Here is a 25627-nt window from a genome sequence, read left to right as displayed (position 1 = left end):
TCAAAACAGGTAAAGTTATTATTGTAAAAAAAATAAAAAATTACCGGAAGACCGCTCCAATATGGAATGTCTGAAAGTGGTAGGTTTGGAGCCCAAAGAAGTAGCCAAGCTGCCAAAGTAGTAATTGCAATGCCTACTAGTATTTGTAGTATTAAAACGCTAGTCGCTAACTTGTGTCGGTGCACCACGTGTGGGAGGTACTTTCGGGGCACTGAAACACAAAGAAATCCATCATCGTTTTTATCTGCAGAAAAAAAAATCCATGGTTCCTGAAAATAAAGGTTATGGTTGAAAAGTAATTTTGCCTAGCATAATAGTTTCACCTGCATTATGTAGCATTACTAAATACCTTCATTGCTTTAAAAAAGTTCTTATAAGACACAGAAATAAGAAATTCGTAAAATAATCCTGAAGAGAAAATTAAAAAAGAAAAGAAAAGGAAGACCACCTTCTGACAACCAAAAGATAGAATGACTGATATAGGACTTGCATGAACTACGTACATATCAATAGATCCCTTCAAAGTGGGCCCACCCATATCCGGCTGAATGGCCAGCCACACCTACATGTATTATCCTGTTGGAAATGGATGTCACATAAGGTTACTACCGGTGAAGTTAAGTGTCACGTTTAGGGGAAATGATTAATATCCTATTGTCCGAAATTAATGAATTTAGTTTTCTTTACTTTTCACGATGGAAATATTTAACACGAATGTCCGGTTAAACTAAACTAATCTTATCTTAGCTCGAAATGAGAGAGAAAGAAATTTTTAAACTTTTAAATTCATTTTCTTTCTATTATTTCTACTTAGGTAAAAGTGGTTTTCATAGAATTAAAAATGTTTTGCCTTCTTCAGCAATAGAAATATCCTGTTTGAGTATGTTGCAATCAATTGTTTGCGAAAGCTTTGTAAACAGGAAAGGATCCATCTAGACCAGGGATGAGCAACAAGCGGCCCGCCAAGCATTTCTAAAATTGAATTTATTTTATCGACTTTCTCCCATCAATATATTGTTATAAAATTAATTATAATAAAATGGTAGTACATACTAAACCGAAATATTTTTTTATGGCGAGTTACTTGTCGACGACGTTTTTAAACATGCAATACGAACGCGCCGCGTCTGCGCGATTTTTTTGTGACGAGATACACACTTGTCGGTGACTTGTTCAAACATGCAATACGGACGTTTCGTAAATTATTAGTAAGAGTTAATCTATGTGCGGCCCGCAAAAAAAAATTTAAATTTAAATTGGCCCATTGATTAAAAAGGTTGCTCACCCCTGATCTAGACGATCAAGAGGTCGGCTCAATAAGCCGAAAAACAAAATAATACCTGAGGAAGACTCTTCCAGGTTCAATCTAATATTGGGGAAATTTAATGTAAGTGTAGAATGTCACAAAAAAAAGCTATATCGATTACACACCTTACAGAGGAAATAATTCTAAGGTTTAAAGGAAAATTAGTAATTCTCAGATATTTGATCAAATGGAAGTGAAGCAAATTATACTTTTTTTTTCAAAAATGTAAAACTGTATATTGTAAAATTAATTCAATTTCATCCTCTATATTCAATACCATACTTCTTTGAACATTTCAACATGAATACATAGCACTCTATATATGATACTGAGAGCGATAGAAGGAATTGAATGAAATTCATCCAACAGGAGAAGGATGAGTGGCTTTCAAAAAATAAAATAAAATAAAAACTAGGAAAGTCCCGATGATGGATCTTTTGTGCAATCCAGCTGATCCAATTTTACATTTACTCGTACATACTCCATCTCAACATATATATCCAAGTGGGTGACGTTGAAAAGTAAACTTATTGAATGCCACAAGATTTACCATATTCATCGAATAAAGTAGACTTCATTTTTTATATATACATACAGATAGCTGACCTGTCAGATTTTACATTTAAGCTTTCTCCTACTCTGAAAAAAAAAGGAAGTATTGCGATTATATAAGGTTTTCGAAACTGAGTTACCACCAAACTACCACTTTATTAATTACCGCAAACAAAAATAAAGAAATAAGATTAAAAAATTGGGCATGGACTTGTTATAATTCATAGACGAAGAAAGTCGCTGAAACTTACACGAGGAATTCCGTTTTGATACTATATCGGAACAATTTCTCCTTGAATAAGATCTACTAAAGAGCCACGTCATGGACTACATACTGTTCTACCATCTATATAAATGAAGACTCTCTAAAAGCATTGCTGGAATTCCAAAGTTGAAGAAAATCAGCTAAGAAGCTGAGCTTTTACAAGTTTCTGTGTATTTTTGTTTGGTTCGAAATGATTGCAATAATAGTTTTTAAATATAATATACTAACACTTTATACGTTAAACAATCACTTATATTTGTAAAATTGCTTCTATTGGATTCTTCAACCACAGATTCAACACTAAATTAAAACCGTAATTCCTAAGTTTATTGGCGCTGCAAGTGTGGTGTTCAGTACAACCAAACAAGTCTACTAATTTAATCTCAGAAATTATGGCCAGTTCCATAGCTGAAAATAGCTTTAATTAAAAATAATAATAATAATAAATAATGTTTTAACCCAATGAAACGCTTGAATTGTTAAGCTCACTGTTGTCAAGTGAAGGAAGGTAATGTGAGTTTCATATCAGATTTGTTTAATTTACTTTAAGAGTGGGAGCTCTATGATGGTTTCTATTTTACGATTGCAATTTCTAATTGCTTTTTTTTTTTAAATTATTTAAAAAAACTACTAGCTGGGATTCTTCAGAGGACAATTAGTACGATCGTACTTTGCTAACTTTCGAATCTGAATAAAATCTAAATGAATTTTGTCCCAATACTATTTTAATACAGAAGCTAGAAGTTATCAACACTTTTTTAAGGCCTTATAAGTATTTAATTTACATTCTTCTTGGGCTGTCACTTAGAACTGTGGGAATCGCTTTCAGAGAGAGAGTGGGTGTATTTCACACCAGATGATGTACTTGTAAGAATGACTGTTAGATCATCATATCGAGATTATTCCTGCCGATAGATTATGAAACATACAATCTAACTCTTACATCTTCATCTTCAATAAGAAAACAGTTGAAATTATATTTTTTTAAACTAATGTACTCAAAGCACAAGTTCTGTTAATCTGTCATGTTTTTGTTTTTTTTTATTTATTTATTTTAGACGGACGGACTTCATAAATTAAAGCATCAGATACCTGAATAGATAATCATTCAAATTTTCTGTAGCACAATAATTTTTAAAGTAGAAGTTAAAATCTACTTATTAATCGTACAAAAAAAAAGACCTGTAATGGTTTGATTCTATCAATGTTTTCTTATGAATATAATCTTTGGTAGAGTTGTAATACTTGATTATTGTATCTAATGTTATTTAAATAATTAAGAAAACTAGAGATATTCCTGTCGACATTAATTAATGTCGGCTCTCCTATCAACTCAAGAGACATTACAAAGTAGATCCCTCATTTCAGAAGGAAATTTAAAAACGATAAGTCAGCTTAGTGTCAAATATTGTTGATACTAATATAGATTTAAAAAGGTAGGTCTTCTAAATTAGTCACGATTCAGCTTAGAGTCCGCAACTACTTAATATCTAAAATTTACTGATCATATTACTGGTCAGATTTAAGTTTAAAAATGTTACATAAATTTTTGAAAAGGTTATAAAGCTTCTACAATAGAAATATATATTATACATTTTTTAAATAAACTAAAAAAAATTATACTTATCAGAGAAATAAAAGAAAATCGATCAAGTTATAATCTCTTGACGTAATACTGATAAAAGCATACACACATATATGAAAGGATGCACGACAAGATAAGTAAAAATAAGTTTTACTTACTTCTAAGTTTTTCTTTTGAAAGGAAAGAAAGAAAAGTTAAGCAGCTTACCCTATAAAAGACAAACTGAAAGTGTAATCCGATTTCTAGACTATTATCACATGCCCGCCAGAAGTAAGTAGAAGAGGAAACGTACAAGCATACCTCAGTATTGATGCATAGAAAGCTCTTGTATTCCTCGTAGCAAATCTTAACTTTTCCATGATCTCAGCTGGGCATTTTATTAATTTTGCAATTTTTGTTCATTGAATTTTTTCTGGCCAACGGTTAGGTTTTGAGACATTTCTCGACACATTGGTTGCATTCACCACAAATGCTAGGGAATTACTAAAATTAGTGATGGCTTTTCAGTGAAACAATTCATTTTGTGATGTCTACTATTATTCCCAAAGCGGCATTGTTCTACTATTAAGCAGTAATTCTTTATCTTTTTTCTTAACTAAAAAAATTAGTTTAAAGTTTCATTCATTTCGTGCTAAAACTTTACTTTAGAATTTTCTTTGTGCCTATTTTGATAGCATCATTTTCGGCATTTAAAGATTACGTACAATTTATTGTTCTAGTTTTTTATTTCTTATCAATTTTACTCTCCTTTAATTGTATTTATTTACTAAATGTATTTACTATAGTTTTCTCGATAAAAGACAAAACGTCTAAAAAGTGTACGTACGTGACAGACAATGATTTCTTTATAGGAATACCTTTCTATTGATCCAGGCCAAAGCTTCTGGGCTTCGAGTAAATGAAGCTGCCATTAGATTCCGTAGAAGTTGGGCAATCTATCTATGATTCCACAAACCTTGAGTCCATCATGATACTATAATTCTGAGCACTATGTATTTGCTTCTCCACGTCTGAGAAGGATGCTGTTGTTGAGTGATGAGCTTTTTCGACGGTTTCTAGCTAAAAATCCTGCAACTCATTGTTCTTCAAAGCTCTACCACTTACACTTATGTAAGCCATTTTGTTATAACCTCAGAGAGGTACCCATTCAATGACAAAACATCTGGGACAAGGCGATCATTGATGCCTCAATCGTAACCTTACTGTTCACACTATTTTAAAATCAAATTTAATACTTCTTAATAATGCATTAAATTTCTAGTTGACCTGTTTGCAACGAGACTCATTTAAATTGTTTTTTTTTTAAATAATAAAATACAAAGAAAGTAAAGACATTATCTATCTTCAAAGAAAGTAACAATTATTTTTGGATGTCCTAGAATTTTATTTTATACTGATTAACAGGTAAATGAGTCTATAAATAGACTAGAAAAAGAAACGATCTGGAGTATTTCTTGTCCCTGTTCCAACTCAAGGGATGATGGATATTGACTTTATTGGAGAACGATGACGACAATGAAAAAGGACCAGATAAAGATGATGACGACAATGTGGAGTAGAATAGAAAAAGATGGTTGTCGTAGTATTTGTGGAACTGTGTTTAGAAGATTGACAGTATGTGTAGGAGTTGATGCGCACGAGAGTAAGATGTGAGCGATGTCGCTTCAGTAAGCTTCGTTTTGATCTTACAGTTCATTGCTCACGAACGTTCACATCATCAACCCAAACCTATCTCTCCACTATATACTACCTCTCCACAAGAACAGAACAGCCAACAAATGTGACCCAGTTCATGGCACAACCCACATGCTGCATAGAATTTTATAATTAATATCTCTGGATCTATTGATGGAGGAGATATAGCAAATTCCTGACATGAGGAAATTGAAAGCTTACTTAAAAAACAAAAAACAAACCAATAGGTAATGATCGTCATCCTTGAGAAAACAAAACAGTTTTGGGAGCAAATTTCTCTATTTTCTCCTCTCACTAAAAATAGTTTAGATAAATAATAGAAGCGGGATGATAAGAAATAGTAATGTAAAACTGTAATACGATGAAAATATCGATTGCCATGATACATATTTCAATGTAGAATTTAATTTTGTATTTTCATTGAAATAATAATTAAATAGAATTGTTTAAAAAAAGTTAATGGTATCTATTTTCAAGAAGCAGTCAACCGTATACATCCTTGAATTATTCAGTATTACGAAAAAACAAATTTACATTTGCCATTTGTGTTGACTCATAAATGAGTATTTATTTGCATCTATCACACTATATTTACTATATACGATTCATTATATTATAAATTTTATTAAGATTTAATTTAGGTACTTTTTTTAAAGCCGTACAGTACATTCTAAACTTTTTGCAGAAGTATCTTTATTCAGTGACTAGATAAAAAGCCCACACTACTTAACGAAAACAAACGTAACTTTTATGATTTTAAGATAACTTACCGCAAGTATTTGCAAAGACAAGTGAGATATCGGAAGGCAAGAAAGTATGGATTATATTGTTAAATCTTAGAAGATTTTTATTTTCCAGCAAAAACTATAAATAAATTAGAAAAAAGTTCCAATAATTTAATTTACAATTGCATTTTTTGTTTTTTACACACCTCGACCAAAAAAAAAAAAAAATACGAAACAACTGGTAAAAAAATTAAATAAAAGTAGAAGTTTTTTTTTTACCAAGAACAGCAAGCTGAAAAGCGAAATAGTTTTAGATGAGTTTTAGAGCTGAGACCTAAATTGAAGTAACAGTATCGCGTATTGAAGTATCCTGAAAAGTAAATAGAAGATATAATCGTAAAGTAATGCGACCATTTGCACGTAGACACAATTCTCAAACAGAGAATTGGATTCCGTCATTAAACATAAACTCCTGAGTATCATTTCAAAGTACAGGAATGAAGAAAGGTCTCTTGATAAATTTGGCTTTACACAATTTTCTAAGAAACCAAAGACAAAATTAATTGTTTAATCAATATTTGATTAAAATATTATTTAATCTTAGGTTTGACGTTCACACACGGGTAGATGTCCAAGTAGTCCATACAAACTTTCCATACTTTTGGCAGTTAAGGTTATGATTAGTGTTTGCAGATTAATTTTAAAGTATTTGATTTTTTTTTCTTTTCAATTAAAAAGCTAATTAATTGGAGGATATGGTTGGAATTAATTCCTGTCAAAACTTCAGGTATAGCAAACAGAATGAGGTGAACTCGGAGTGTCGAGCGAAAGACAGTAACAAGTGCTGATTATTATCATGATTTCTCTACCATCCACCCTTTTATAATGGGCGTTCTAATACTATTATCAAGGAAATAATAATGGGGAAAAGTCAAATGAAAATATGTGAAATTCGGTGAAGATATTTCTTTCCTCGCGAAAGGTACGAAAGAGCAAATGCTTCTTTTTGGGACGTTCTTAATAGTAGCTTAGTTTAGGAAGCTTGCCGAAAAACTAAAGAAAAAAAATATTTTTGTGGAATAAGGTAAAATTAAGTTCCACTGAAATATGTGCTTTAATACTTAAGAACATGAATAAAATATTTGTTAAAAAAATTAAGTACAGTTTTGGTAAAATATCTTTTATTACAAAATTAAGCGAACTCTACAATTACTTTAAAAGTTTAAAACTCAGAAAAGATGATGAGGCAATCTGAAATAAGCTGAACAGAATAGAAACAGGAGAGTTGTAATCATCAGCGGTAAAAATGGGCAGATTTTAAGAACTCATTATATGTTCCACCTTTCTTCACTTGTGTTCCTCTTACTGTTAATTTTAGTATTTGCGTCAAATGTTCGCGACGACGAATTTGTTTTTGACGAAGTTGAAAGATGTTTTGACGTCTCCTAGCTCGAGAAAAGTTTTTAGCACAAGCCTTGCGAGTAAGCAACTGAATGAGTTTGTGCTGGTGAACAGAATACCACAACAAAATAACTTTAAAAAAACTAAAAGTACTCAACTCAAAAATTCGACTTTCTAAAAGAACATTCAGGATCCAATAAATTAACTAAAAACGAAATAATTTAAAAATAAAAGAATAATAATGATGAAAAGTTTTAAAAAGATCAACAACTCTTAAACTTCGCTAACAATACTGAGCAAATGATTAAAAGAAATACAACTTTGTTTCCAGAAGTATGCCCTAAACTAGAAAAGTATTTTTGCCAACAAGCCTTTTGATAAAAACTCATAACAAAATATTAAATATAAAAAAAAAAAATTATAAACTCTTTGAAAAGAGTTTCCTTAGTTTTAAAAGCAGTTTTAAGGATTTAAAAGTTGAAAAACTAATTTTCATGAAATTCTTTCTTTTAATAATTAAATATTTAGGATTAAATTAATGAAATTCTATATCAATTTGAAAAAACCTGATGTATTTTGAAGATATAAAGGAAATCTCGTCTGAATACTTTCAAGACTTTCTCACTATACAATTTATTTAATAATTAAATTTTTCTTTAAATTTAAAATCTGTAATAAAATGATAATTGACTTCAATGTTCAGTATGATAAAAAGAAACTGTTAAAGGGTACGTGACATCATAATTCTCACAGATTACAGTGAAAGCAATATTACAGGAGAAATACTTTCAAACTCCAGGGATTATACATTAAGACTAAACTATTGACTAAATTAAACAGTTTAGCAATTGTCTTAAGAAATGAAAAAAACTTGTAAAAGCTTTTCTGTATACATCCACCAGCTATATTCTTCCAACCAGAAATTTTGGTTAGATATTTCATACTCATTCAATTCATTCATATTAAATATTAAACCATAAAATTTCCGGTAAAAATGATTCAATTAAAAGTTATGTGGTGTTTGTACAAGCTATATTATTGTAGAACAAAAAATATATATACATATATATGGCAAAAAACTTCATGATTGTGTTCCAATCAACAGATTTCCTTTAAATCTGGAATTATGGACTACTTATGCGATTCCAATAGATGTCAAACTATGAATATTCATCATTACACGGATAGCAAATTCTCTGGTAATTTATATAATGGAAGTATAGTGTTAAACAATACCGTTTCTGGATCCAGATGGGTCGAAAACTATAAATAAGAAATAAGAAAATGACTCCAGTTTTAAGCAAAATAGAGAATTGTAAGAATGATGCGTCAACCACTTCGACTGGCATGTGAAGAGATAAAATATTCTTTTGGTTAAACGTACTACGTAAATATTGAGCCTTTTGCATGTTCATTAGTAAAGAAACTTCCTCTTATGAGTAGAATTAAGAAATAAAAAATGAAATTTATTTGAAATATTTTTTTTAAATCTTAAAAACCCAATCCTTACTGCGTAAATTAAAATTAGAAACTATTGAAAAAAATGAAGCTTACAAAAAGTACAGACGAATTCCCTTTAATGATCGTTAAATGCACTTCAGATTTCTTTTTGCTCAATCAGTCAGTAATGAAAAAAAAAACAAGAAACATGTTTGACTGATCTTATATTGATTCCAAACTGCAAGAGACTTTCCTTGTCTCGCTACTAATGAGACCAGATAACGTCAGTACATTCTGAGTTAGTGTGGGCGGACCGCAGAAAATCGAGGAACCGGGCAAGCTAGGCGTGACTCTTTCGCCTCTTTGTCAGTATCCAATTTGCGTTTATCTCAAGTTGCTTGAATAAGTCATCCATCGAAATATGTATAAAATTTCTCAGAACCTCTGGAATGAAATAATATATTAAGTTAGAGAAATAACGAGTAGTTTATGAAAGAGTATATTCCACATGATTTCGAAAAGGAAGAACTACTGGAATTACGAGAGATTTAAAATTTGGTTTTTATTAATATTCCACAAGATTTAGAACCTTTCAATAAACAGAAATAGCACTTATTTTTTTTTTACTTTTTAATACATTTCAAATTCTTCTGTTTCTATTATAATATAAAACTTAAAATGTTCTTTTCGTTGGCCTGAAATTCTTCTAACTTGGAATTATGGATATAAATTTGAAATTCATAAATACCATACTGATGATGAAAACCGTTCAATACAATGAATGAACGACACTTAGTGGAGAGCACCTTCCTCTACGAGGGTCGTTTGAAAAGTCCGTGCAAAGTCAGAGAGATAGCACTACTGGCGCGTATCGAGGTTTCGTTTAGTTAGTAGCATCTCTTGGAAGAACAAACACCAAGTTTCAGCCAGATCGGTCTATTTCTTTGTGTTTGGCATTCGTTTGAATCGAGGAAGTCGAGTGATTTTCAATAAATGGACGAAAAAGAATTTCGTGTGTTGATTAAACACTACTTTATGAAAGGCAAAACGCCTCAGGAGACTAAAGAGAAGCTTGATAAACATTATGGTGACTCTGCACCTTCGATTAGAACAGTTTATAAGTGGTTTCAAAATTTTCGGAGTGGCCATATGGGCACAAGTGACGCTGAACTTTCTGGACGCCCTGTTGAGGTCACTACTCCAGAAATCATTGATAAAATCCATGATATGGTGATGGATGACAGAAGAGTGAAGGTGCGTGAGATTGCTAGTGCTGTGGGCATCTCGAATGAACGGGTACATAATATTTTGCATCAACATTTGGACATGACAAAGCTATCCGCAAGATGGGTGCCGCGATTGCTCACGCTTGACCAAAAACGAAATCGTGTGAAGTGTTGCAAGGACGGTTTGCAGCTGTTCCAGAAGAATCCGCACGACTTTAAGCGTCGTTTCGTCACTGTGCATGAAACATGGATACATCACTACACTCCTGAGACCAAAGAACAATCTAAACAATGGGTTACCAAGGGGGGAATCTGCGCCAAAAAAATGCGAAGACCGTTCCTTCGGCCGGAAAGATTATGGCGACTGTCTTTTGGGATTCGCAAGGAATAATCCTCATCGACTATCTGGAAAAGGGTAAAACTATTACAGGTGCATATTATTCATCGTTATTGGACCGTTTGAAAACCGAGCTGCAAGAAAAACGCCCACGATTGGCCCACAAAAAAGTCCTTTTCCATCACGACAACGCACCAGCTCACACCTCAGCAGTTGTGGTCGCAAAATTAATGGAAATAGGGTTCCAACTCGTTTCACATCCACCCTATTCTCCAGACTTGGCTCCCTCGGACTACTATTTGTTCCCCAATATGAAGAAATGGCTGGCGGGAAAAAGATTTTATTCAAACGAGGAGGTGATTGCAGAAACGAATGGCTATTTTTCAGACTTGGACAAATCCTATTATTCGGAAGGGATCAACAAACTAGAGCAGCGTTGGACGAAGTGTATATAGTGCCTAAAAGGAGACTATGTTGAAAAATAAAAAAAGTTTACCCCAAAAAATTAAGTAGTTTTTATTTTTGCACGGACTTTTCAAACGACCCTCGTATATACGGTACTAAACACTGTAGAACTCCTCCAAAAGAAGAACGACTTAGAAGAATATGTAGGCTGAACAAACACAATCTAGCGGAACTTGGCTGTAGAGGAGGTACATATTTGGACACAGGTATGTGTTGTTATCTGACCTCCTGGTGATGGCGAACAGTATATGTGTACTGAAAGGTCGTACATATGACTGCCATAAATAGTTCGATTGTGATTACATGCTTGCAATACTGATTGTGTACTAGTTTTCAGCAGCAATATCACCGGATTAGTGCACACCTAGTTCTGGTTAATAGTGGAACTTATAACCTGATTGTTTACAATTAAAAATATAAACAGTAAACCTTTCTGTGAACACTCAGACGACTTTTTCTTTCTCCAATTATTACAGTTATGGAACCTAATCTAACTGTAGACTTTCCAACAATTTTTTAATTATGAAATTGTATTTTGAATACAGAATTCAAGTTTCTAATAGATTTGGGGAATTTAAAATCACGTATTTGTGAGAATTTTCCAAAACAATTAAATTTTTTATAGCGTATTATTGAAAAGAAATCTTTTTTTTTAAGGAGTTTTAAATTACTAAAAGCTCCCTACTAGGGGCGCCACTGAAGGATTAAACTGCAAAGTTAAGACAGGATAAAATTTGTTCGTATAATTTAAAGACTTAATATCGTATATCTCTAGGAGTGACATTCATTTTTTCCACTTAAATATTCAGATTCGCGTAGAAAATATGGATTAGGTTACACTGAACGAATACAAATATTAAAAAAAAAAATCTCCAGCTGAGCATTAATATCGCAAGAAATTCAAGCTACTCATAACCGTTAGAGAACAATAATGTAACTAAGATTACCAACTATGTATAATCCAATGTCGGCAATATTCAATAAATGTTTGAACACTGTCTATGCGAGTGACTGTACAACCATGGATGCTGTCCTATCATCAGTTTGGAATTTAGACCACAAAATATGTGGACAGGTGGTCTATTGATTTATTGAACAATTGAATTTGTTATTTAATCCTTATAATAAATTCTGACAATAAGAGAATGTTTATTAAAAAAACATAAGTGCAGCATTTATTGCAAAACAAAAAATAGAGATTTATAAAAAAAAAGAAAAATATGTTTTCTACTACAAATAAATCTGTTAATTTTTCCGCATTATGAGATTAGAAATTAATTTATCAATATTTTTTGTAAATCTTTTATTATTACCTACATCCAAAATTATTGTAACTTTTCTAAAAATAAACACTATCATTATTATTTTATATTATCATTACCTGAGCTCGGAATATGTTCCCAGTGAGGGTTTCCAATTTTACTGACAAGCACGGTGAGTAAAGTGGACTGCTGGTGTTAGTAGCGGAGCAAAAATAGTGTATCCCCGATCAGAAACTGCTTACGCACCGCTAAATGATAAGAATTATATTATTATTGGTATTCGTCAACACCAAAGGGTTCTTGAGAATTAGTTTGGATTATTTTCTAGGTTGTAAAACTACATTTTCTCTATTCAGACGACGAGCTGCAGGGGCTACCCTAAGAGAAAATATAAGGGACAAGGCTGGACTCTGTGTCCTGAGTTCTAAGAACAGCTGATGTAAAGATTTAACATCGGCCAACACAGGGCTAAAAAAAAAAAGAGTGTCATTTTCGGTGGTTTCGAACCTCTTACTCCGTGAACCAGAATCCAGAGTTTTAAAAAATAAACGCTTCTCTGGTTATTTAATTTGAAATCTCAGATATCTCTACACTACTAGAATCTAAGAAGTCTGGTAATGATAACAAGTGAACTTAGTACAATTGGCCCTCATGGTCTAAGTTACCTTGATTAATAGAAACTTCCTGGAATAGATATTCGCCTAGTTTAATTAAGCCACTGTTTAACAAAGTTTTGCAAACATTTTAATACGTCAGTAATCTTACAAACAATAAAATTCACGAACAAGCTATTCATAACATTACATTTTTTAGTTTTTCTTTAGGGGAATAAGTCAATCAAAGTAGACATCACAATATTTGTTTTAGAGTAATTTTTGAGGAAATTGTACTCATATTAAAGAGAGTGATGTCAGCGATTTCAGTTTTTGGTGGTGTTTTTTAACATTACCACATAACAAGGACTCTTATTAAGCGGTCCGCATTTGTTGGCTGGATAATACAATTTCAAAATTTGAAAAAAAGAGAAGGAAAAAAGTAGTAATGATACAGAAATTCAAACTTTTTTAAAAAAAATATATAAACTGAAAGGTTATTTAAAAAATTAACCTTGCAAAAAAAAAAATCACTTAAAAAGTGACTGACAGTAACTGGTAAATGGAAAAGAGCAATCACAGGTTAGAAGTGGTGACCAAGTACATTACACGGAAGGGCTGCAGCTAACGTTATCTCCTGTAGTACAATAACCGCACTTCACCCACACCTGGGAAGCTAAATTACAGGTACAGCGTTCACTACTATCACTGGCGGCAGAGTTAATTAAATTTGTGACGTGCAACCTACATATATAAGAGCCAAAGAGTGGGTAAAGTGTGTTTGAAGAGGGTAGTATAGATACCCTAGTAACTGGGCACAATCCTGTCCGTCCAGAGAAGGATTGAAAGAACAGTTTCCCCCAGACTGGATACTCTTCCTAAGGATGTGGAGCTACAGGCTTTTGTTTTATAGCAAAACATGCAGTAGTCAATTAAGACAATATTTCTTAGATAATCAATGTTTTTTGTTCGGTTTTTAGAAAAACATTCTCCGCGGAACATCTCATTAAATTTAAAAATTCTATTCCGAATACGCCTTTTTCTCATTATAATTATCAGCTTCTTTTAAATTTTCTCTCATTGCCGAATTTTTTTGGAATCTATTTAATTATAGCCAATATAATTCAGCTTATAGTACAATAAACTGAATGGCTACTTCGAAGAAAACCTACCATCAACACTCCTAGAGGTGAGTACTCCAGGCCCGGTTTCTCTTTTAAATACTGTATCCAGAATACAACAGGAGATTTTCCCTAAATAATCTGCAGAGTATTTGGGCTTAAGAAGGATAGGTAAGTAATAACAAAAAAAAAAAGAAAAAAAAAAGAGAAAACTCTTAATGGAAGCTGTTAAAAGTTTTTATAACCCGACAGTAAAAGTTTTTGTAAGTGGAAAATCTGCACTGAAAACATAACTCAAGAGTTACTGAATCATTTCTACCAGCTTCATTACTAGATCCTACTATACGCTAGAATAAACATTATTTTTGATTCATTCGAAAACTTAAAAGAAAAGAAATAAAATAAAATGAATTTAGCAGATTTGGTCATTTAATTTCCAACAAACCCTAACATTCAATAATCTCTTAAAAAATAACGATATAAACTTATGTTGCATCATACATAGTTTACTATAAATAAATAAACGTACTTGCATTTAGAAATTTCATTAAAAGAATGTGTATCCATTTAGCAAGACATTATTTTATTATTTTTAGTCGTAATAACAGTTTATTTTGTAGCAATTAGAATCTTGAAAACATTGAATTATTGCCAATTGTATTTATTAGATAGTATATTTCTTCAGACTATTTCAAAATCCTTATGAAACTAATCATTTTAATAGCAAGTAAGTTGTCTATAAGTTTTCAACAATTTATTTAATTTAAGCAAAATATTCATAAATAACGCCTAAAGTTAGTCACGAAGTTAGAAATCAAAAATTTCATTTAATATTTAAGGAAATTTAAAATTTTGAGTTTAAAATTTGATTGAATGAATGATTCAATACCAGTGAGTTTAAATCTCCAGTGCTGACATTTTTTCAATCGCCTGTGGCTTCCAAATGAACTTAGTCGTCGCTGCCTTAAGTCACAAATCCATTTTTAACGAATAGACATATCATATCCCCAATTTCTTATTATTGGATCATCAATGGATCAGCGTCATCAGCGCAGGAATGATACAAAGCAATGTAACGGTCCGGATTGGTCCATGACTTGTTCCTCCCCCCCCCTGTCATACTAAAGAAATAATACGATACACAGTTGTTGTAGGGGGAGACAGACTGCAACAGGACATCACAGACATTCCTAGCTAACCTACGAATTACGGAAGCTGGGGACAATATCATCAACTCCATAGACCAATGAGTGAAACCAAAACTATCATAGCTCGTTTTAGCAACATTCAAATACTCATTTAACACTTTAATTAATAAATTTTGTAATAATTTTTATGTCACGTCTACTCATCGGTGTAAAGGTAAGGAACAGGCTTAAAAAAGCTTAGTGTTATAAGCTTGGAATAAGTTTTTTTCTTCTTTATCAACACATCATAGAGCGAGCAATTATTATTTTTTTTAAATACTTTAGCCTCTAAAATTTATGCGACTAATAAACGAGAGAAAAAAAAAAGCATAACGGTACTGAAAACAAAACAGCAAATCATTCGGGAACACGCTATAGACTGTTGATGTTCTAAAGATGCGCATTTTTTTTAAAAAAAAGGAGACCAGAATGCTAGGAGTGTCTGAAATCCACGTGGGTGTAACAAGGGAACACACCGGAGTGCAGAGTCTTCAGCAGGTCAAAACTAAAAACCACCATCTTCTATAACTTTGTATTTCTCAGATAATTTATCTATAAATTCTTTTCATTATTGTTTTGCTGGGATGTTCCTAATGAAATTATATTAGAAAAATATAATAAAAATTCGAAGTCTACAGTAGTGTTAGTTTTCATTAATTACCTTTTCGTAGAATGAATAAAAAACAAAGAAACTCTTTCTTTTCGGAACTACATTATTACTAGTAAATAGTTTTCAGAAATATCTGTACGAAGTGTCAATTTAAAAAATAATTTGTTTCCCTGAACAAATGAAAAACGCGATAATTCTTTCTCCCACCAACATATTAATAATGTAAACAAATTTTGCCTTGGAAGGGAGTGTTAACTAAGCTTGAAGTCAGTCACCTCTAGGAAAACCAACTACTAAAGGCAAAGCGTCACTATTATAAATTCAAATGGTGTACACTTAGCTCTATTCTTATCTATTTTCATCTAGTTTAAAATATTAAACATAAACAAGAACTTACGTACGCACTAAATCCCAAAAAATGTACTATGAACATTTGTATTAACCATGTCTTGCAAGGAAGTTACTGGAAAAGTGAGTACTCATCTTGAAATTTCAGTGGTTTACTATGTTTTTATATTCGTAGACCAATTATTAACAGACATCTTCAACTGAAACTATAAAAAAAAAAGTTGTTGGACACAAATGAATTTTTCAAATAAAGAATTTGTAAAAAAAAAATACTATAAAATAAAATAAACAATAATAATTGATCCATGAAGTATAAGTCGTAATTCCCATAACAATAGAATATTGTTAAGCATAAAAACAATTATTACTTTTGTGTACAGAAAGAGAAACAGAAATAAATCAGTTTAATAGTAGATAAGAGGAGAATAAGAATGTGAACTGAGATATTAGACATATGTGACAATAATATGAGAAAGGAGAGATAAGACCCACACGAACACTTAAAAGTACCGGCCGACCAGAGAAAGAGAGTGAACAAGTTCATAAATATACTCTCCCAGGAACGGCAGATATTACAGCATCACAGTCCTCTCGTAGATACCGGCATTCCCATTGTAATTGCTCCCCTCATATTCCACACTCACAGAACTACTTCTAAGTTGTAATGCAGATAAGCTACGAGTTCTATGCGTAATAAATTTTATTATAATCGTATACTGACGAAGTATTTATTAGTGTTAATTATTTTTATTTAATTTTTACTTAAAAATAGTCAATCCCAAACTATTATTACAATTAAGTGACAAATCATGTAATAATGAAAAAAAAAATAAATAAAGGGAAATAATTGTTATTGAAGTACTTTTGGGTTGCAGACTTGCGTAACTTAATGTCCTGAAGAGCTCGTTAACTAGCCATGGCTCACCCTGGTTTTTATTGAGGGGGTCCTATATTTGAGGGGTCGTTCTGACCAATGAAGGACTACAATATGTTAGGCCTGTCCAGTTTGGACCTTCCCTTAGTCACTAGTTTATTCAGTTAATTTTTCTGCTGTAATACCTTTATCTCTGTACATTATAAATATTAAATGGATCGTTCTTCACAAGAGAAAATTAGAAGCCCTTATAAATTTGTATAAGTATAATATTTGCTGGAAGTACACGATTTTGGAAGTAAACGTTTCTAATACAAAAGTAATTTTAAAAAAAATGGTAATGTTACAGTGATGGATGATTACTGTATTTTGCAATTTACTTTTAATGACCCATTTGTCGTCTAAATTATTAATAAAATGTAATGAATTTAAGTGTTGATTGGCGAAGATTAACAGAAAAAGCAGTCAGAGTGTGAAACTATGCTAAAGGAACCGTAAGAATATTATTAAGTGAAGGGAGAAATGCTAATAACTCAGACTGCTCCCTAAAGCCATTAATTTAAAAAAATAATAAAAAAATAAAATAAAATAAACTGGAGTCATTATCTAGAAAATGAACAAAGAATGGAGAAAAGAAATGCTCTTTGGGAGACATATTAACAATTCAGAAAAAAAACTTGCTACGGTTGTTTCACTGAAGACTAAGATGTTGTTTCAAACCGACATTAATGCACAACCTTAGTTTTTACAACTTTAATAACACGTAATCTTATAATGGAAAACTTTGGAAATTGATAACACTATTAGGGCACCAGAAACGTGAAAATGTTGAGAAAATACCAGACAAAATGTGAATCATACAAAACCTAATCTCCACGAATCCATACGACCCACCCATTAATCAGGGAACATACGACATTTATATCTTTTAAGAGAACTTAACGGATCGCTGTGAGTCATTCACAGTAAATTTCAATCTATCGTATAGTGTATATGTTCCATCTCTTTGGGGACCTACAGTTATGAAATGCAGTAGCACTCCCTAGTAATCTTCGACAACCTTTAACTCTAGGGGCTAAGAAATGGTAAGAACTACCATTTCTATCCTTATATTTTTACAGGACAATATGCTTCATAAATTAAATCGCTTTAGCGAGAAGGGTTAACTGTTTTCCATGAACAAACACAGAAAATGGAAAACTCTCGAATTCATGCACTATCAGAAAATTATTGTGAAATAATTAAACTAGTATAAAGAGTAAAACATATAAAACTTTTCTTACTGCGATTATTATTGATAGCACTGACTGGTTTCTTTCGTTAAGTCCAACATTTGATAACATCAACACAAATGTAGGTGGGTACATAATCTTAGTAGGTCTTTAATGAGCACTTTTAAACATAAATTGGATCTCCTGGATTCCTTGCCTTAACTTGTAAAGTAAATTCTATGATTTCTTACAATCCGTAAAACCAATTTCTGTGGAAAAATTACTAACATTTAACAGTCTTCAAATCATTTTTAATAATAATTTTTCCCCTGCGTTCATTCATTTTGAAGAATAGTGGAATTGACTGGGAAGAACTTCAAAAAAAGAAAAGGAAACTATAACGAATTTCTCATCATAGAAAAAATACTTAGTGAAACAGTAAGTTCAAACTGCAAACTATTATAACAACCCTCTAGCAACTCTGTTTTCCCAAGGGACTACAATTAGAAAGGGGTAGAAACAACAATAAAACCACCAGCCCATGACAATTGCTTCTAGTCGAATATCACTTCATCCACTATGCCACTTTACTTTAGTTTTTACACCAATCTTATTATTATCCTACATGACATGCAAATTTAAATATGTTTTTTTGCTTACGTTTAGATCTTTTATTTTCCCCATGTTTGAGCTTTGGTTTGCTGGGCGTGTCTTGACAACTTGAATTTTTATATTTGTCAAATGTGGTCTCAATTGTCATGAATGAAACTGTGCGGTGTTACTTGAGACTTGTGTCGATTGGGCATGATTCTATGTTTCCCGTGGAAGATACTCGTATGCTACGATTTGGTTACAATTAGGTACAGTAATGGCGACTATTGTCACTGCCTTCTTAATTGAGTTGTTAATTTTGTCTTTCTGTTATTTGAGATAGGATCTTTAACTGTGTGTATAACTTCAAATATTTCTTTTGCTATTTTATTCGTTCATAAGCCTATAAGATGATATTATTATTTGTCAATTGAGAGGGGGAAACCCTACGCTATTCAAAGCCAATTTGGGCACATACAGCTATCCTAACGAAAAAAAGAACAGCATCAAACCGAGCAACCAATTCTGGGCTAAAAATCCAATCCGGCGCCTGATCCATATAAGATTCTTAACTGTCAGAAAATAATCGAGCTACAATTTAATGGGAAACTACTTGGCTCCTCCACTATCAACCTATTTCGATTTAAGATCCTAAACCTACCCTCCTTAATTAAACCGTCATGAGCCCCATTTCACAGAGATGTTTCCTTAATTTACAAAAGCAATCGAGAGGGGTTCGAGCTAGGCCCCACAGCATCTCAGTAACGACTTTGGACGGCCCTCTAATCAACATAATGGAAAGTCGACAGTTCGCAGAGCTCATCCATAAGGATGAATACTTCGAGGCTGTCAACGCCTGAAAATCCCAAATGCATGAATTCTTAAAGAGAATCATATCGCTAATAGTAGTTCGGGATTAATGAGGGGGTAAGGCTCCAGAATAAAAATCTGACTAATTTGCCCCCTAATTGATTTCCGAAATCCCCTTATGATTAGGCAACCAATCTAGAAGACCATATTTAAAAGAAGCTCTTTCATTCCAACACCAATCAGGAGGTGAAAACACGAGAGCTTATCATCTCCAATGGAGCCGATTGTCCGAACGGATGCGAACCCATTTTACCAGGAAAGTACGAGTCCGATCATCAGAAACAGACCCAGTAATTGGTATAGAGAATATGGTTGAGTGTTTCGGCGTGGAATACTAAACATATAATTAATTTTTTTTTTTCTGTTATCCTTATTTCTCTTTCATTTGTTGATCTTTCATTCTTTTCTCAAAATGCTGTGAAGTCTGCCCATCATACGTGACTATTTAGTCATTAAAGTCAATCTTTTACGTTGTTAAGTTAGTCTTTCTGACAATGTTGACTAGTAGTTTGTATGTGGGATCTTGTTGGATTTTATAAGGAATAAGAAAAAGTAAAAAAAAATAATCTTAAACCTGAACCGTTATGGGAACGGGCAAATTCATTTGGGTAAAGCCATCAACCATCACTTTCTTTTCTCAAAATACAATCTTTAACTTCTTTACTGAGAAATTTTCAAAGCCTTTTCCAGTTAAGTCGTTGGGATTTAATCATCTCTGCTTATAGGTAAGAAGAGATACACTAAGGAAACTCTCGTCTCTGGCAGTCTAAATTACTTTTTTAATTAAAAGATGATAGACTAGTAATTTGTATACCTTACAATTTAATTAATTTTATATTGAACATGAAATTCATTTTTTTTTTTATTTATTTTATAATTAGCTTTGATTGTATTTATGTACGTGTTAAAAAGAAAGATAAATTTTAATAAAAATGAATTAATTAGAGGGCAAATTTTGACAGCATTTAATTTAATTAATCTGTCCCCATCTGCTGTTGTATCTACATAACTGAAACTAGAACAAGAAGAGTGCTGCTTTTTATATGTACACTAACTTCTTGATCACGTACTGCTGTCTATCAACACGTAATTAATTACAATTATTTACATATAAGCGTTACAATGTGTAAACTAAATCAATTACTAATTCATATTCACTAGCATAGCTTTAATACAAATTGATCTCGCTCTCTCAGCGACTCAGTACTAAGCTGTGGTCACCTTAACTTTGAGTACGGAAAAACCGGAAGGGCCACTTAAATGAATCATGTTTTAAGTTAGGGTTTAGCTTTCCTAAACAGTTCAGTATAGGACTTATTATCTATTTAAAACTATAAAGAGTTCAATAAATAAGTAAAATAAAAAATTAAAACAAATTGAAAGTAATCTGTAAACAGGCAGTTTTACTCTACTGAAGTTTTGTGATATTTATTATATATTTACACCATTCTATGTTTTAAGGAATTTCCATTACATAAATCGCAAAGAGAAAGACTTGTGAGTGTTTTCCATAGGTATTTCCTAAACAAATGGTTTTAGAGTGTTCTATAATACATAATAGTTAACTCTAAAATTTAATCCATAATTTCAGAATTGATTCTTACATTAACATGTTTATAAAACCATGCCTGACCCACTCAGCTATTATGTCAAATGTTGATTAATGGCAGGTTTGCTACATCACTTAGTTTAGTATCGAAGGGCAATGAACGACCGCTAAAACTGGATGCTAGAAGAAAATCTGTCAATTAAAATTGAAATTTTTGCCGTATGAAACTGTTTAGTGAATGTTCACACTAGGATTTTTTCTATTTATTCAGACATATAACTACCTCTTTCTCTCTAATTCTGAGCCCTGAATAGTTTGTATTTTCTATTAAAACATAATTTTAATTGAACTTAAGAAATATGTTTGCTTATTTTTTCAATGTATACAATATGAGCACAAAAGTAAATAAATATAGCAGAAATCACATCTTTCTAACCGCATCATAGGTGTTCTATTTTTCTTTATTTGTAGAACGTGTCTAATACAAAATATTATGGCTAAAAGGGAAAGTGTGGATAACTTATTCAGTTTTTCTTTTCAATCTCATTCATCTGTAGATATGACAGAAAAATTCAACTTGTACTCGTATATTACACATTTTCATTGCAGTATTTTGTTTTCAATTTTACTCTTTTCTAAACGAATTTGTAGCAAAGAAAAAATAAAAATATTTGAGTGAACAAATAAATTTATAATAATACATTATTTTCTGTGTAAAAATTAAAACTTGTCAAGCATACATAGTGAAGTGTTCAAAACCATTAGATTTTGAAAACTGAATTTCCTTTACTAAATTTAGTACAATGGTCCATATTAAGAGATTGCAGGGAGAAGAAAAATGATTAATCAGTTATAAAAGAATATAATTAAGTTTACCATTCCCAAATAGATTTCTAAAAGAAATATCAGAGAGTAAAAGTTTTATGAAAATCAAAAAAGAAGATGAGAAAACGAGTAGACGGATGGTGGATAAATGAATTTTCACATCATCAGAGTCTTTTTTGGAGTCTGTGTTATGTTGTTAGAGGATTGTTTGTAAAGCTTTATACTTGGTACTAACTTTATAAAATTATTCCTTTGTCTTTAGGTACATTTCTTATCTGTGTACACATTATATGGTCTGTTTCATAACTATACTAAACCCAACTGAGTACGTTTTAAATGCTTTTACATTAATATTTATTAATATTTAACGTAACTTTCATTATTATTGCTAACATTATTATGAATCTTACTTTGGCGTTTCAAAATTGAAATTAATATTTCTATTTTAACATGGATAGCTTCTTTCTAAACTACAAATACAATGAAAACTCACACGTTTTTCATCAAGGTTTTCTCCATACTTCAATTTTTAAAAAAATATTAGCTTCAATACAGTTCTCTATAACAAACGTCCATTTTGGAAGGGTTTCCTCACGAAATCCCATAAATGCCATGAAATAAACATTCTTGCAAAACCCCTTAGCGTAAGATGGTTTGCTCTTTATATGTATTGTTAAAAAATTACTTAATTTTTATTTATTAATTTTTTTAAAGAGCAATTTATTCGGCAAGGTATAGAGTTAAAGAATCAAAGATGGGACGACATGTCTTTCTGCTGGTCCAACTAGTCCCTCCCTGATTATGGAGCTTCCTAATTTCACTACTGCTGAACACGGCAAGGTCAACTAACCACTGTTAGAGTTAGTTGCACCTGGGCCCCAGCAGGTGAAAATGTTTGTAAAATGCAGCTGCAGTTCTTCCCATCTAATTTCTGAGAAAGGAGAAGCTGTTCCTTCCAATGAGAGAACAAACCACCTTAGATTTTTGGCCATCTAACTTACTACTTGGATACAAGAGAGTTTAAGAGATGTTTATAAATATATTATGAAAGTTTTATATATAAATAAATAATTTTATATATTAAATTGAGTCATTCATATATATATATACATATTATTCATATTCATATATAATTAGCAGCTTTCACATTTTGCAATTAGTAAAAATAGCCCTAGTTGTCGTTACATCTAGTCATAAATTCTCCTAAAGTTTTATAGATAATGTGTTTTGCGAATTAATTCTGGCATGACTACAATAACCCAATCGTCATGTGAAGCAGGTAAATAATATTTCAAATAACCAAGTTACAAATAATTATTTTTTAAAGATGATTTAAATAACTGCCATGAAATAAATCATTTTCTCAATAATATTTGTAACTTTAGGTTCTAATATCATTTATCGTTATCATTGTGCTTTGAACGCAATAAGCACAATGATGAAATGGGTTACATTCGTTTCTTCTTTTCAATCGGTTACAATTTCAATTGGTTAGCTCTTCACGAATCCGTAACCACAGGGACATTTTGGAGGATTTTTGTTATCTAAAATGTAAATATTTTGAATTAATTTCCCGTTTCTGAAGGAATAACAATAAGTACTTTTGTTGACTCTTTCAACCTAGTACCTCGTATGTACCCCGCTTTGCGAGTAACACTGACTAATCAACTTTATTTTCTTTCCCTGTCTGTGAAAGTGTTTGTCTGAAATAGTAATAATCTAAAGTGAACATAAAAACAAGAATCGGATAGATAATCTATTTAGGCGTGACTCAATCAACTAATTCAAATCGAACCCTAGCACAGTAAAAGATAACTTAAATAACCGTACCAAACATACAGACATGCTGGTCATAATCTCGAAACAAAAAGCCACCATAAAAGAAATTTACGATTTGAAGCAGCGTCCGGCGTAATATTCCTTGATAATAAATCACCCTACTATTACAATACAAACCATAGATATTCTGCAGAAGACTTCTTCGAATTAAAAAGGGCAGATGATGCTTGGTAGATGTACTGTTCTCCAAACTCGGTAAATATCCATGTTCTCCAGAAAAGCCCCAGGAAGAGATAGGACAATTACTTCCAGGTATCTACAAAACTATATCCTCATTACTGAACAGACATTCCTAAGAGACTCATACTCTCCCAAGTCCGTGTTAGGCTGAGCTTCTAAAGAAGTGGCTATCCAACTTGATCCAAGGATACAATACAACCTGTTTACCACATTATACCTATTAATTCAACTTCTGAAAAAATACAATTTATTTATCGTTACCTCAAATAATACTGTTAATTTTTATTATTTATTTATTTTTAGCGCATCGACTGCAAAATAATACTATTGAAATAAACTTTTGAAAAGAATTTTTACTCTTTCACTTGCTTACTGAAGTAGATATTGTTGAAAAAATAGTCATTAAAACTCTAACTCTTAGCTTAAACGCAATTTATTTATAATAAGTGTTTTTCTTGTTGCCCACATTTTACATCACAATAAACAATGTCAAGGTTCTTCTCTATTACAAGGAGCTCTCAACGTTCTTTCATCTACTGCCTCTTTGAAGTACTAATAAAAACAAGGCAAGGAATATATAAAACTTGAACGAGTAAAAAAGAAAAAAGGAAGGCAACAAGAGCTGTTCAGCAGTTACAAAGAGCAAGTGGGAACTTTTCCTCACAAGGTAAAAATACCTAATGAATAAGTATCATAAATGGAAGTAAAAGTGAGTTAGGATTCATAATTTATTCCAAGGTCGTTCTCCAAGGACATTTATTAATTGTTTTAAAGGTCATTCGAGAAATAGTTTCATCTTTTCATTAATAAGTCTTTTTGGACATTTGGACAAGTATGAAACGAAAATATTGTTAATTATTGGGTGGAAAAATTGCGTATTTTTTTTTTTTTTTGTAATGTTACACTTTAGTATTTTGTCCATGTTATAACATTGTGATACGTGATATAGTTCGACCTTTGTAGAAATAAAGTTCATAATATCGTCATCTTTAAGCCGTACATAACTGGAGTAATTATTTTGCCATATTAATGAGTTTAAAATTCCAACAGTTTAAAAGTTTACAAACTAGAAATTACTAGGGTTATCAAATAACAATAAAAGCTTTCAATGCCAAATGGACAATTAACTAATACTTTTACTTATTGCTTTAGATAGAATTAGTTTTTTTTTTTCAAAACTTTATTTTTTTCAACTTTACAAAAAATAAAAATCAAGATCTAAGAACACTTTTTAAAACAAAAAATATACAAGGACCTATACCTATAAAAAGTAAGCAACCCGCAAAAGGTGAGAACCAATTTTCTCTCAGAATACATATTCATCTAAAAAATGTAATGTGTAGGGTGAATGATTATTGGTGAGCCAGTTTGCCAGACACGTTCTCACCACTTCCTCTTATAGCAGCAATTACAATTTAATTGACAAACTTCTTTTTTGAATTTTGCTAAACGTACACTTGTACTTGTAGGTATAGCAGTCCTATCATAAATTAAGTTAACATCATCGATCTGGGAAGTTTACTTTCAATTTTAGAGATAAAAAACGCAATTCGCTTAGTACACTCTTAAT

At 31.7% G+C, this 25627-nt stretch overlaps 1 protein-coding gene and 1 long non-coding RNA gene across 4 annotated transcripts in view; both read right to left on the bottom strand.

The window, feature by feature from the left end:
* The window catches only part of LOC141450012 (uncharacterized), a 41879-nt gene that overhangs the window by 3370 nt on the left and 12882 nt on the right, over positions 1-25627 (bottom strand). For all 3 annotated transcript variants that reach the window (XM_074120006.1, XM_074120008.1, XM_074120007.1), the window contains one exon: positions 45-211. In XM_074120006.1, the coding sequence (XP_073976107.1) occupies positions 45-211 (167 nt within the window). The remainder of the gene's footprint in view (positions 1-44; positions 212-25627) is intronic.
* Positions 218-7396, bottom strand: LOC141450021 (uncharacterized). The gene is made up of 3 exons (XR_012455885.1): positions 4566-7396; positions 4009-4180; positions 218-2531 (listed from the first exon to the last, which is right to left on the bottom strand). It is a non-coding gene; the product is annotated as an uncharacterized lncRNA (long non-coding RNA).

This window comes from Rhodnius prolixus, unplaced genomic scaffold (assembly GCF_049639745.1).
Source record: "Rhodnius prolixus isolate KJV_2025 unplaced genomic scaffold, Rpr scaffold_2, whole genome shotgun sequence".
Classification (NCBI taxonomy): domain Eukaryota; kingdom Metazoa; phylum Arthropoda; class Insecta; order Hemiptera; family Reduviidae; genus Rhodnius; species Rhodnius prolixus.
The sequence above is the reverse complement of the archived record's forward strand: the minus strand, read 5'-3'. Positions and strand labels throughout refer to the sequence as shown.